General features: G+C 41.6%; 1 protein-coding gene across 2 annotated transcripts in view; it reads right to left on the reverse strand.

Moving 5' to 3' along the window:
• Window positions 1–11,337: 11,337 nt before the first annotated feature.
• The window catches only part of TMEM65 (transmembrane protein 65), a 30,695-nt gene continuing 26,925 nt past the window's right edge, over window positions 11,338–15,107 (reverse strand). For both annotated transcript variants that reach the window (XM_058036021.1, XM_058036030.1), the window contains one exon: window positions 11,338–14,842. In XM_058036021.1, the coding sequence (XP_057892004.1) occupies window positions 14,750–14,842 (93 nt within the window). In that variant the 3' untranslated portion in view covers window positions 11,338–14,749. The remainder of the gene's footprint in view (window positions 14,843–15,107) is intronic.

A 15,107-nucleotide genomic window follows, 5' to 3' on the forward strand; every position in this document is an offset into this window, starting at 1 on the left:
GCTCACACTGATGCAGCTGGGCCCTGGAATACTCCCAGGATAAACACAAAAGGATTTGTTAGCTGCAGTTCCTCTGAGTTTCCGAATATCTGAAAATCTTCAGCTTTCCTCTAAATTTTAACTTTAGTTCCTTGCAGGTATCCATAATTATTCCAGATCCAACCCTGACCCATCCTAAGTGGGCTTCCACCAAGCCAGCTATGGATTCACAGCAATCACTGACTACCTCATCATCCTCCATTGTGTATCTTCAACCCTGACTCTTTCCTACCTCCTGCCCCAGAGCTTGGTGAAAGCCTCCTCCAGTGTCCAGCCTGAGTCAGAGACAGCAGCTCTGACCAGCCCTGCAGCAGCCTCAGTGCAATCTGAGTCCTGACATGGTGCCACAGGGCTGAGCATCAGCACACCCTGAGGAAACAGGGAAATCAGCCCATCCTGAACTGTTTTCTGTCCCACTGGAAATGATTCCTCATCACTCACCCCAGAGCTACTGGGCAGGGAAAGGCCAAGGGCCTGATCCTGCCATGACTGCTCTGAAAGTCAGGGAAGAAAGGGTAAAGAAGAAAGGTTCTACCTACTTCTTGTCCATGCAGGAGTAGCAGGATTTTTTCCATGATGGAGAAATCCAACCCTGCATCCCCAGGGACAGGGATCAGCATGAAGTTCCTGTGGCTTACCCAGAAAGTCCTGCAGAATCAGCATCATTTCATACACTCCCAAGGTACAGGGTCACTGCAGGATCTCTGTCTGGATGCAGGCTTTGGTGCAGTGAATTCACACTGCTTCCAGATGGGCCCAAAAGTCTTGACTGTAAAAGAAACCTGAGATCCAGGAGTCTAACACAGACAGCTGGAAGAAACATGTTTTCATCCTGTCAGGCTCATGCATTGCCCAAGGTCACCCTGTGGCTCAGGGTAAACAGTTTAACCAGAATTTGTCAGCACAGCTGTCTGAAGGCCTTCCCCACACTGCACAAAAACATAAAGCAGAAAAGAAATTAAATAGGGAAAACAAGTGTTGATTTGCAATTAAATAACAGCCTTTACATTTTTCAAGTTTTATTCCAGCAGCTTTTACATCTCATTGTACACAGACATGTCTCTTACTTAATATTTGCATAAAGCTGATGATGTGCAACAGTTTTTATTAATAAAAAACCTACCTCCTCTCCACTTTTTAAATTCACAATGATAAATACATTTAGAAGAAAATTCTCTATTCCAGCTGCAGCCCCACAGCCCACTTACACACTGATTACACTGGGGGTGCCTGTGACCAGGATTACTATTCAGCATGATAGTACTTCAGAAGCTCTTGTTGCTAGCATCTTTTTCACCTACACTACAACCAGTCTTTTCTTCATGCCCACCACCAGACAGCTGCAGATTATATCCCCTCCCCAGCCACTGTTTAAACCACACATTAATACCAAAGATGGTTTAGAATAAAATTCTTCAGTTTTGTTCTCTCCCCTACAGACAAAAAGAAATGCCCACTCCTGCTGCTGCCACCTCCAGTTCAAACAGAGCCCTCAAAAACCTGCCAAGTTATTCTCTGCCAGTGATCAATACTCTCCAGGCTTGATTACACAATAATGGCTTTCAGGAGGAAAGCCCAGAGGGTACAGATAATGCTCAGGGAGACAAACTTGGCCCACAAGAGGATCACAGAGTACCTCGGGTTGGAAGGGACCCACAAGAGCAATTTCATGCCAAGCCCTGCAAGCTACTGAAGGTTTAGGCTGCATTTCTCAGTGTGTTCCAAGAAACTCATTCCAGGGAGATCAGACCCTGCAGCTGTTGTACTCCCAGCTTTCTCAGAGCCAACCAACTTACAAAGCCAAACACACAAAAAGGGAGCGTGAGCAACAAATCAGAAGCATTTAAAAACCAACAGAGATCCTGGTCCTGTTTACTGCTGGCAAGGAGGCACAGAAGCAGCCAAGTTCTTCTAGGAGTTCTCTCCAGCTGTGGTACCTCACCCACAAAGGTAACACCATGTACATGATACATGGCTTGCAGGAGCTCATTCTGCTAGGAAATTCAAAATCACTTTTTCCAAGCCAGGCTTCCACCACCCAAACTCTCTTAATGTAATTCAAAATAAGTGCCCTTCATTCTCTTACAAGGCCAGGCTGGATGAGGTCCTGAGCAACCTGACTTAGTGGGTGGCATCTCCTGCCTATGGTGGCAGGAGTGGCATTAGCAGAATTTTAATGTTCCTTCCAACCCAAACCATTCTATGATTCTGTGATCCTCTGACAAGAACTGGCAGTCCTGTAAAAGGTAAAACATGGACTTGAACACAGCAATGGTTGCAAGTTTTAACTACCAATGAACTTTTATCTGTGCAGTGCTTTTTACTCCTATTTTTTTCCTGAAGCCATCTGAATAATTGCAGTTTCATTCCAGGGAAGATTTTTTTCCCAAATGATAACAAAAACATATCTTACCCACAGAATCACATAGAGACTGGGGTGGGAAGAGACCTCTACAGATGGCTTAGTCCAAACTCTTTCTCCAAACAGGGTCACCTGCAGCATGTTGCTCAGTGCTGTATCATTAGGTTTTCAGTATCTCCAAGGATGGAGACTCCAGAAACCCAATCCAGTGTCCCATTACTCTCACAATAAAATGTTGGGTGTTCTGTTATGCTTAAATATAATTTTCTTTCCTAACACTGAGAACTACATCTCACTTCTTTACACTCCCCCCCAGTCAAGTACTCACACATGGGTAAGGTCCCCTTGAACCTCCCCTTCTCCATACTAAATAATCCCAGCTCTCTGAAGCCTTCTCCTGTGGCACATGTTCCATTCCTTAACCGTCTTTGTGGCCCTTTTCTGGATTTGCTCCAGTATGTCCAAGTCTCTTCTGTAACACGGAGCCCCCGTATCGGCACAGGCCCCAGATGTGGGTGGCCACCTCTGCCTCAGGGGCAATTGATGGCTTTTGGTCATCCTGGGGTCCACCAGGACCCCAAGGGCCTTTCTGGGGTCAGCCCCAGCCTGTAGCAGTGTATGGGGCTGGTCCTGCCCAGGGCCAGCACTGGCCATATGCCTTGGTTGGACATCATGAGGATCCTGTCACGTTCCTCCAGCCTGTCCAGGTCCCTCTGGATGGCAGCACATCTCTGGTGCATCAGCCACTCCTCCCAGTTTCACATCACTGCAAATGTGCTGGCACAGCAGCACAATCAACCAGGATCATTAACAATGAGATTAAACAGCTCTGGCCCCAGTATCAACCCCTGGGCCACCAGTGGTGACTGTCCTCTGGCTGGACATGGCTCTGTGCCCAAACATTCACGCAGTTTTCAGTCCACTTCACTGTCCATGTGCTAAAGGACAACATCCTTTAAACATCATAATAAATAATAAACAACACAAATAAACAACATCCACCACTCTCTGCTTGACCACTGTGCCCATCATCTCTGTAGGAGGGTACCCAAATTCAGCCAGAACTAGACAGAAGTGACACACAGGACACATTACATTATACTAAAATTTAAATAACAATCCCCGAATTGTGATTCCATTTTATGCTTACCTAGAACAACACAGACTCCTGCTTTGTTTAAGAATAACCAGTTTATAACATCAGAGGGAGGTTTGTATTAGTCAGGTAAGCAGCTATTTCCTCCCATGTCTCCCCTGGAAAAGCACACTTGCTAGAGTTCCAGCAGAGATGGCATCAAGATAAATGTGTTCTTGAGTGAAAAGAATATGCCACAGCTATTCATATGCTGACTTGTTCTTGTTGCCTCTTGACTTAAATACATGATCTATATTAAGATTAATGAGAAAGACTAAGTATGTGCTCTGAAATATGCATGCTAATGAAGATGGCTTCGTTTGAAGCCAGCTGAGAGGGAAATATCTTGACCTCTATCTGCTATTGAGCTACACAATTACCCCCGCCCCCCCCATCCATTTACTCAATTTCCATTTTGAAATGCTGCACATCTCTGTCAAATTGCAACAAAATGCCAAACATTTCTAAAAGAACCCTGAGATCACAAGGAAAACCATGCAGAGGCCAAACTTTTCAAGAGGTTAGTCAGAGCAACAAAATGCAGTCTCTCAAGCTCTTCAACCAAAGCATTTCTGATTTTCAACACCCACTACCTGAGCCCAAAGAATACTGGCAAGGTGTATTCCTGCTGCCTGCCTTAATCTCCCTACAGTCCACACATCCCCATGAGGTTTTAATATGTTTTTAATTTGATAACACTTTGAAGCATTTTTCCTTATTTCTAACAATTTCTTAGAAGTGAATTCTCATCCCTCTTACACTTGTCTCTGTCCTACTGACTCATCTCTTCCCCCTCCCTGTCAGCCCAGTTTTTAACACCAAGTACTGTTTTCTCTCACACCTCCCTATTTGACCCATCCATCCTGTGCGCTCCAAGTAAAGCTCCACAGCAGCAGGCAGCCCTCACCTATATGTCACATCCCTGTTTGAATAAGCCTACATCCCATTTTAACTACCATGACTTCAGTGCTACTTTTCCTCTTTTCCTCCTGTCTCTCCCTCCTGACTCCACGTTTTGTTTTTTCCCCAGTGTTAGAAGCTGTGAGCTTCTAACAATCTTTTAAGCCTCTCTTCCACAGCACCAAGCATTCAGTATGAGCAGCTGAACTTAGCACTGAGCAGTTGTGACAGTTGGGTTTTGTGTCCAGTGCCAAATTGTCTTTTAAATGCATTAACATCTCCCTGTTGCTAGTACAAACCCAGTCTCTCCTGGTGCCAGACTTGGCTGGAACCCTTTGCTGTCACTGATGCTGCCTGCCAGCAGCTCCTCAATGAAGGAGTTTCATCAGCAGATTTCTTCACCCACATGACTAGAGGCCAAACATCAGGTCAGCAAGGGGGGCTGAAGCTATGACAGGATGAGTGAGTGTCTCAGGCAGAGGACAAACTGAGGCAATAGGGATGGAAAACCTCTCTCAATGTCATGACAAATTTCACCACACTTGTGACCAAAAAGACCCCATTTTTTCCACATTCTAAGGAAAAATCTTTATTATCATTTGGTCAAAATAATCCCGTGCCCACAGTTAGTCCTCATCCTTGAGACTGAAGGGACATTCACATCTTTCTTGCTGTTGGTGCTGTACCTCAGATCCTATGAACCTTTTACCCAGAACAGTCTGCAGGGAGACACTGAACTGTAACTTTCCACACCTGAGTGACTCCAGCATCACCAGACTGGATCCTTAGTAGTTACATATGTACTTTGGTGTTAAAAGCCCAAGTAAATTGACAAATAATACCCCTACAGCATTGCAGAGGGCAGGAATGCACCACATCTAGAGTTAGAAGCTCTGTACCTATGCACAGATCTTACAGGCCCAACTAAACTTTGGTTAAAGGTCTCATCACAAGAAGGAAAGTGGAGTGGCCTCAGCACCCATGAGTTTACCCTCAGTGTTGTGCACACAACAGGTGCTCATCCTGTGGCAGCTGCTCAAATTTAACTGGAGCTTATGCTCCTGGAAAAGGAGCTTCCCAATTTCCCAGACAACATTCATGCACCTTTTACAGACAGACAATGCCCACCATGATCTGTGCATCTCACCTGGTGGAGAACCAGACCAGCAGCCACTGCACAGAGGCCCTGCTGTCTGTTCACCGAATTTCACAGAAGTCTGTGCACATTTTCCATTCACTGTTGTGTTCTGGATCCAGCCCGGTCAAATCTGCTTCAAACTGCCTAGAAACCTGGTATACCACTGCCAGAATCTGCTCTGCCAAGTTTGCAGAGCTGGACAGGGAACTAGAGGCTGTGAATGCAGTTTAGCAAAGAACCTGACCTGCTTTTCCAGAAGTCACTTAAGACATTAAGGCAAGTCTCCAACAGAGACGAGGCACTGTTATTTCTTTCAGGCCAAGAACGTAACAGCCTCCCTCTTTATCCAGTGAAGGACAGCAGCCCTTTTATTGTCTGCCAACAGAAATGCCACTCTGCCAATCCCACACAACCAAAACCAGTGTCTTTATTTTTAATTTAGTAGTGTTTAGTCCTGAAGGAGAAAGACTTTATTGTAGCTTTGAGTTTACTCCAAGTTTGGAGCACAGTCATGTTAAAATGAATTCTCATCCACCACTATTATTCTTCTCTGCACTCACACTGATTGCAAAAGTCCCTCATCTTCTAGACCCTACAAGGCATGTATCAAAATTGTCATACAGCCAAGGGTCCAGGAGTCAGGGAAATTAATGTGGGCCAGCCCCAGGAGGTATCCATCACATCTGCAAATGCCCATTTCACTGGACTGGGTCACCCCTGTGATTCAGATGTGCAATAGATTTTGCTGGCTCCTCTTCTCCCAGGATCCAGACTGGGCAGCAAATCTCCAAACTGAGCCCCACCATCTGACATGCCATGAGCACAGGAGCTGGTCCTGACGAGCCAGAAACTGCACATAGCTCAGAAGCCAGAAAGTGCTAACACTGGATTTACCTCAGCTTACCCACAAATTTGGGAAATAACTTAGAGTTAGTCAGCATTTCTTCCTCTTTGGAAGCAGGGGGATGCACCATGCTCCAGAGGTGCCTCTCTGACTCCCTGCATGGCTCAGAGGGATGTGTTCTAGACAGCCACAGCTAAGTGAGACAAATACTATCCTGCAAAGAGAATGACAAGCTGACATGCTGTAGACTCCTCCAGCAGTATTATTAAGTGACAAAACTGCCAGTTTCTATAAATTGATTCACTAAGATCAGCATAACCAGAGTCTGCTCCTGTGGATTGAACATTTAATAATTCTTAAAAATTACGGGGGCAAAAAAAAAAAAGAGAGACACAGATTGTGGAGAAAACCAGCAAAAAATTGGTTTTGCATGGGTGGTAAGTCATGCTGAGAATATGCACAGCTTGACATAACTGGCATTTATAAGACAGGAAGCAAAATATTAACGTTAATATATAATTAAATACACTTTCCCCTAACTACTGCTTACACTCTGCCTGTGGCAGGATACTGTCAGAAGGATTCAAGGAGGTTAGGAGAAAATTCAAACATTTTAAATACAAAATAAAATCTAATTGCATAGGCAGAAACTTGGAACAACCAGTAAGTGTTAGGAGGCAGCAGGGTTGGAAAGACAAAGGTGAGTGAAAATGAAGGACACTCCCTCTGTGCAGTCATAAAGGCTGACACAGTTTTGACTGCACAGACAAGAGTATCAGGAAGAAGGGAAAGTAACTCAGATTTTCCTAATTGTTACAGCTATCTTGTGACAGTCCCGGAACTACTTCATGCTGTGTTTTAAAGCACTAGAAAATGGAGCTTATTTACTTGCAGAAATAACAGTGCTACAGGGGATTAATGGGACATACAGAAAAGAGTGGTTATGTTCCAACAGTGACTAAGTGTAGTTAAAAGAATGGACATATTTCCAATAGATGAATATTTTTCAATATGCATATACACTTACCATGGGGAGGAATTACTCAGTGTGACACACTGAGGAGTACTAATTCAAAGTAGCAAACTGAGAGTAGTTAAAAAATGAAGGTTAGGAAGAAACTTCCACACAACTGAAAGCAAAATATATCAAAGCTGTAGGCCACAGTTTGTAAAAAAGCCACAGCATCACCATGGCTGCAACATCTGACACAATGCTGCCAGGTGCAAGCAGAACAGCAATGGATAGCAACAACCATGGATGCTTAATTTTTTTTCTAACATTTACACATCTCCAGAGCATTGATGCAAAGAAAAAAGCATGTTTAGGAAATGCAGAAACATCCACCTTTTGTTCTGTGGCACTACCACTCCTTCTGCACTTTCTTATAATGTGGAGGAAATAAAAGAAATAACCACATCACAAACTAAAGGACTCTATCTGCAAACTTTACCCAGAATAAGATTAGATGAGGATGTGAGATAAGATCTGCAAAAACCACAGTGCATACTGAGAGTTTATCAGAGGACACCCCTGGTATGTTAGAAGACACCTATGACTTGTCCTGCAGCAGACTGGTTCTTTCTTTAACAGGTGCCTTAGCAGCAGGAGCTTTCCAGCCTCTGAGTTGCTGTCCTTGCCCTCTGGTCTCTGGTTTATAGGCACAAAGTGTGGGTGCTGCCTCATGTATGCTTTAAGTTCCTTTTTGTTGAATTAGCTGTTTAATTTAGCAGACTGCCTTTTTCATGCAAAGTAATTTACAACAGAGAACCCCACTGCTGTGCAATACATAACATCGGCATCACTTGTCACAACAGCAGAAAGAAAACCAAAACAAAAAACCATTGTAATTTGTTGCTGACACAGAGTGTCAGAGAGAACAACCATCAAGAAAGGAGCAGCTCTTCCCTGCTGGAAAGTTTTAAAGAAGTCATTTGTTTCCCTGTCAACCCTGTTTGCCACCAAGCTGCTCCACTCAAAAGGTCAGTTTGCTTTACAACAGTCAGCAGTGTCCATCCAATGAACCAGTTATTTCATGGGGAAATTAACTCTTCCATTTCATGGAACAAGCTATCTTGCCTAATTCATAATTTCATTGACCAGAAGCAACATGGCACAGGGCAGGTCAATCAAAACCTGTGCAAACTCTGGGCAAAAGAAAGGGCTGAAACTCCATTACACTCCAAATATTCACCATGGCTAGAAGACTGTAGGAATTAACATCAGCAGTGTATTTTTGGTGCAGAGGCTGTAAGAGGAATTAACATCAGCAGTGTATTTTTGGTGCAGAGGCAGGTACCCTCCTGCAGTACCTGCAGCATGTGAGAAATCCCACCCTGAACTGCAACACTGACATCAGACAAAACACACTCTGCAGGACTGGTTCTGCCATACACAAAGGGGTCGTGAGCTATATAACACAGATGGAGTAGCCCAGTTGCAACATGAAAAACCTACACTTAGGTGGGGAAATCCCATCTCAAGAATCCCCCCAACATATGAAAACTGAGCCTTGAAGCCTGAAGGATATCCACATGTGACTGAATTTACAAGTGCCCAAATCCCTCGCATGTCATCTTGGTGACCTGTAGAAAAATGACATGCAACTGCCTTTTGGCATTCCTAGGACTTTAAAATCTGCAAATCACACAGCCAGGCCATTCATCCACTGCACAGATTAGCAGAGGACTATCCTGAGATGTTAAGGTTTCCAATGGGGGGTCAGGAGGAACCTCTTTTTTTTTTAATAGCCACATGAAGGACTACCCTGCTCCTCAGCATGTAGCACAATAACCCTTGCCACAAATGAACACCATCCAAGATAAACATTTCTTTTCCCAGAGAAACCATCCCAGTGTCTGCTTCCCTTTACAATGCAAATGAGGACTACAAATGAAGATAAGACAGCCTATCACAGTATGGGCTCTTCTTGGGATGTTTTCCTACAAACAATGGCTCTGGTTGCAGACTCTTCTCCAGTCCTGACATTCCTTAGAACATTGTGGAGCTCTCAGGGAGAAAAGTGTGCAGAAGGAAAATGATACTTCTTCTCCAGTGTTCCTACCCAAAAAGAGGCAAATAACTAATAGCAGAAAAGAAAAAAACAGTCACAGATCTTCATGAAAGCCTACCTGAAACTTCACCAAAAGAGGTTGTTCCCCTTTTAATATCCAACTGGCTTTTGGTGTGGTATTTGATAGCTTGCCCCTTGTATTGCAAAGGTTAATCACCTGTAAACATTCTTCTCTTCCTGTTCAAGGACTTCTGTCCTTTTATATCTCCTTTCCTTTGATGGGTCCTTTTATGATTGAATGGCTACGATGAGCCGAGAAGCCAGTCTGGGGGAGGGAAACCTCACTAGCCCTTTGGAATCTTCCAATGTTCCAGCATGTTAAAATCACTCTCACAGCATAGAGAACAGCAGGAAAGTACCATGAATAAAAATAATTTTTTTCCCTCTTTTAATAAGACCCCTTTGCATCCCCATGTAGGCAGAATGACTTAGAAGACTCTCATTCTCCTCACTTTCCTTGTTACTAGCTGGAAATAACAGACAAGTAATTTTCACAAAACTATAAAGAAACACCACAATGCAAACAAAACCACCCTGCCAAACCCAAGTAGCAGTGCTGTGCAAAGACAAGGTCACACTCCCTGTTATTGCCTACCAATCCCTGGTACTGCTCAGTGGAAACCTCTTCTGAACAGGAATGGCAGCAGTAGATCCCATATAGCAAATCTTACCCTTTGGATCCAAGTTTTCTAAACAGTGAATGGTCCCACTCAGGACACTTCATATTCCATAACAAGATACTCTATTTTCTAACAGATCAATCAATACTCACATGCTTGGAAGTGCTTAAGCTCTCAAGGCAAAAGCATAAGGTCTTTTTCATACCAACAAAAAAAAAAAAAGACATTCTGATAAGTACAGTATCAAGAACAGAACACAAAATGGACACAAAATGCATTAATTTAAGGTCTCAAATACTTTTGTATTTTACAGCAGCTTAATCTTTGCACACATACACAGAAGAGTAACTCAGGACTGTGAAGCAGCATTTAGTCCTTTAAACCATTTGCTCACATACTGTCCACTACTAAGCTGAAGACTGGTAAGTCAGAACTGTTTCCTCCTGCAAAAGGCCTTACCTTGGCAACATCTACTTACAGGAGAAGTACTGCATCAGCACTTTAACACACACAGCTGTCTTCCAATACAAAATTAAAAAATCCCTTCTGCATTTATCTTGCCTGGCTTCAGAATCTCAACTTTGCCCAAACCCTCAGCCCACAGCCCCTTCCCTGTCCCAATGCTATTTTGAAGCAACACTTTGGATGCCAAGGGTCCTGAACACTGAGGCAAGGGAAAAGCCTTAACAAACACCTAATACAAACTTCAAAATGGGAGCTTGAATTTGTGTTATGAGGTCTAGCTATTTTCTTAATATTTTAGATTGAGAAATTCCAGAGGTATAAGACTCTCAGAGCAGGATGGTAATTCCTCCATACTTTATTAAGACCTTCAGTTTATATACTGCTGCTTTGTTAGCTTGTCAATAGACCGTGTAACACATCAGACCAAGAAAAGGGAAATGTCAGGTAGAAGTGTGACAGGCTCTCTGAACAGCAGGAATGAACACAACACAACCACAATGGAGTAAAACAACAGCCAGCCTGTACAGGCTCTCAAAATTGAATGAGACCATCCTTACAGTACAGAGGTTTTACTCACAGCACTTCTTCTTGCACAAACATCCACAAAAAAGGACTGTCCAACAAGAAAAAAAAAAACAACTGAAGAGCTCCAACATCCAGGAAAGCTCAAAAAGGTTTAGGCTACAAACAAAAACCCTCAGTTAATTCCAAAAGTTCAAGTGCAAGTGAACTTCTGATTAATATTAATCACAAACACCACCAGTTTACCATGCAAATATTTTAATTATTTAAATTGCTCTCTTCTGAGCATGAAGAGACAGCAGTACCACTCCATGGTGGTATTTCCTATGATAGTGACAAAGGACCGCTTGCTTATAACTTAAATATAATAAATTCCCATTTTGTATAACTGAGGCTGAATACCCACAGGATATTATTAATATTTCCCCTCCAGCATCTGGTCTAATAAAGAAACACAGAACAGCTTTGCTGTAGTACAAAAGTTTACAGAAAGTTCAACAATTTTAATTAAAGACAATACAAAATATGTTGTCTGAATTCAAATAATTTATGTAAAAGTACATGCATGAGAAAATACTGGCAAGAAGATTTGGGTAACCCTATTATTGGATGCACGTTCTTTGTTCCTAGAGATAACATACAGTCAAAAATACATTTATAATTTAAATTACAATAGAAGACAGTATTTCAAATACAATTTTGGGTCTGCCAGCCCTTCAAGGCAAAAGAAATTCCTGTTAACACAGGACAAATGGATAGAATAAAAAAAATAGAGCAATACTGAAGTCACTTAACAAGCCTGCAGTGTTTTGTTTTTCCTTTTATCAGGAAGGGAGAAGATACCAGAAAGTGAAAGGGACTGTGTCTTCTCAGTCAGGTTTTCAGTAAGAGTGATCAGAGCATCAGGGATTACTTTCATCCATATACCCCAGAAAAACCCATTCTCCTTGTGGAGAGACAGGGCACAGATCTTCTCTTCCACACACAGCAGTGCCATGCCCACACAAGTGTGGATCCTGAACTACCTGGTTCTCAGGGGGGCAGCTTGGCCCCTACAAACTCCTTCTCTGAGCCTCCAACAGCACCACTAATCCTCTCACATCACAAGTTATTCCTCGCCTTTATCAAATACTGAAACCCCAGAAGTCACCTTCTTCATTATGGTATCAGACTAAAATACCCAATATTTCTTACCATGTGTCACTTGCCCTCCACATTTTTGTGGTCAACTAAGCAGTTTAACAAGAAGACACATGATTAACTTCTTTCAAGATACTTTAGTTCATTGATTCTCAATAAAAGCACTGGTTGCAGTACAATAGTTTGACATACAGCAACAAAAGGTACTCAATTTACATGCACAAGCTATTTAACAATATTACACAGTCTTTCCTATTGCCATTACGAAACAAATACTACTGTGACATCTGGCACAACCTTCCAATTGTTTTCATGAGCTGTAACAGAATGATGAAAACAGTGTTGCAATGGTACAATGCCAAAGAACGGAGATTTGGCCACTGCTGGAAGATTTCAATCAAGATGTCAGTACTGTAATGGGAAACAATGTTGAAGTAATTGTAAAAACAGCAACAAAAGAAGCTATGTAAAATTGCTTTGACTTGTACTTCAGTTTAAGAAAAACGTGAAATCTACATACAGCTTTGTATAGAAACAAAAGTGCACGCAGAGGCAGAAAAGTTAAAAGTTCAAGGGAAGACAAATGTGTGGATGAGTAAAAAAACCTCTGAACACTGAAGTACTGTAAACCAGCAGCAATCTGTTGGTGAAAGAGTGCATAATTGCCTTTCTGGGTTGTTTTTGTGGGTTGGGGGTTTTTTGGTGGATATTTTTGTGTTATAGTTGGGGAGGTTGTTGTTATTTGGATTTTTATTTTTTATTTTAATCAAGTTTCCACCTTTGAAGCACAAGTGAACCTCCTCTGCATTTGTGTTTGCTGCTTGGCTGAGCTTTCATACAGTTTTACAGCTTGGTCCAGATTTTCCTGGTTTAATGTGCAAAGTACAGCACATACTATTAGGACTACTCACTCCAAGCTTTCAACATCTGCTTTTTAAGAAACAGATACAAGTGTCACCTTCATTAAAGTCAGTTTCAGTATTGCTGTTAAAGGACGTCTAGAAATCAGAACAGAGAAGTCAGATTTATAACAAGAAGCTAAGCAATGTGTTTTGTAAAACACACACGTTACAGTAAGACTTTTCCTACAGCAAATAAAAATCATCAGAGGACTTGATTTTTTTTTTTAACTTTTCTCTCTAGGTTTCAGGAGTGCTAGCAATTTCAACAACAAAACTTTCAAAGTGCCCTGGCTGTGTCACCTTTTAGTGGCTTTTCCAAGTGGTATTCAAACAAGTAAGAAACCTTCTCCTCTAAGGGACAATTAGCAGTTTAGCATTATGCTATTGGCAAGTAAGATCCTGAAATATTATGAATATTCGATAGTTGTCATCATTTTATTCATAACCATATAAAAAAGCACAGTTATGTGATACTGTCAGGTCTATAATACGCCAAGTGAGACTACAAAAATAAAAGTAAAAAAAAAAGCAAAAAGGCCTCAATTCTCCTATTTTTGTTGCTTTTTTTTTTAACTAATTGTCTCAGGAAAAAAAAAAAGTAACAAAGGCTAATCTTAAACACAAAGGTATTATCATCAAATCAGGTCCTCTAATCCAGACTGATGGTACACTTATTATTTCAACTGAACCACTCATAACAAACGTGCAATGCCAGCATTCATTCATACCCTGAACTGTTCCCTGGCCTCATCTACCCAATCAATTATTCACACCTTATATTAAGCAGAACAATTTAAAAAGTTGTTTGTGGTTTTGAAACAGTTGGTCTGAATTCTTTAATACCACACTCAAAACAGAGGAAGACAAATTTAAGGATATTTCAACTCAATTCACAAAACACTGTTTAGAAAGGGAAAAAAGAGGCACAAATATGGAAGTATACAAGGTGTTAAATCACCACTTTAAAAATGGACTTGGTAGAGAGCCTACACTGGAAACACTTACCTTGTCAAAGCATCAACATGATCATCAGAAGACAATTCAGAGACACTTAAGTCAGAATTGTGAAAAAAATTAAACTATACTGTCAAAGATCACTGAAATATCTAATCTAAGGCAGTGCAAAATGATGGCTGGTGAGGGGCAACCAGTCTCCTTGCAAAGTGAGGGACTTCAAATTACTCATCCCTGACCTTCTTAGTAATCTGCATTGAAGGACCTGATGAACACCAGTGATATTTCTGTCATGCAATTACAACTGTTAAGCAACCAATATGCAGCTTAAGAGTGATACTGTCATCCATGGTGGATTATTGAAGTAATAATCCATTAAAGAATAAGTTCAAAGGGGAAAGTGGTAAACATCTTGCCATAAGTGAAAACACTTCAAAAATTTACAATTAAATAAAAAGTTAGATGATATCTTATAAAAAGAAGTACTGAACACAACAAGGCCACAATAAATTAGTGTTTCCATAAAATGACATGCTGAAGGTTTTGTTCCCAAGTCTATACATTTTTTTACTGTCTGTTAATTCCTAAATATTGACAGCATAATTGAATAATTGAGGTACAGTAGTTTACATTTGTATATGTCTTGTAAAAAGATTATTATTTTTCTTCCAGTTTTTCTTCCTCCTCTCCAAAGAACAACAAAGGAAACATTCCTAAAATGCAGCCAACGGTCACTCCAATAGCTTTACCCTAAAGAAAGAGGGGAAAAAATTAAATTTTTCACTGATCAGTTATTACTCATTTCCCATGTACCACCACAACCAGGGACACACAACGCTTGCCCTACTTTTCAGCTGGGAATCACATTTTTCTTAGCATGCAGACTAGAAACACAGTCTATGAGAGAGAGACAGACATGACAAGGTTAGAAACAGTGTTTGCTATGACAAAAGACAATTCTGAAGGAGGGGGGCAATGATAATGAAGAGCTGCACAAGTGATAAGGGAGGAAACA

Source organism: Melospiza georgiana, chromosome 1, assembly GCF_028018845.1.
Source record: "Melospiza georgiana isolate bMelGeo1 chromosome 1, bMelGeo1.pri, whole genome shotgun sequence".
Classification (NCBI taxonomy): domain Eukaryota; kingdom Metazoa; phylum Chordata; class Aves; order Passeriformes; family Passerellidae; genus Melospiza; species Melospiza georgiana.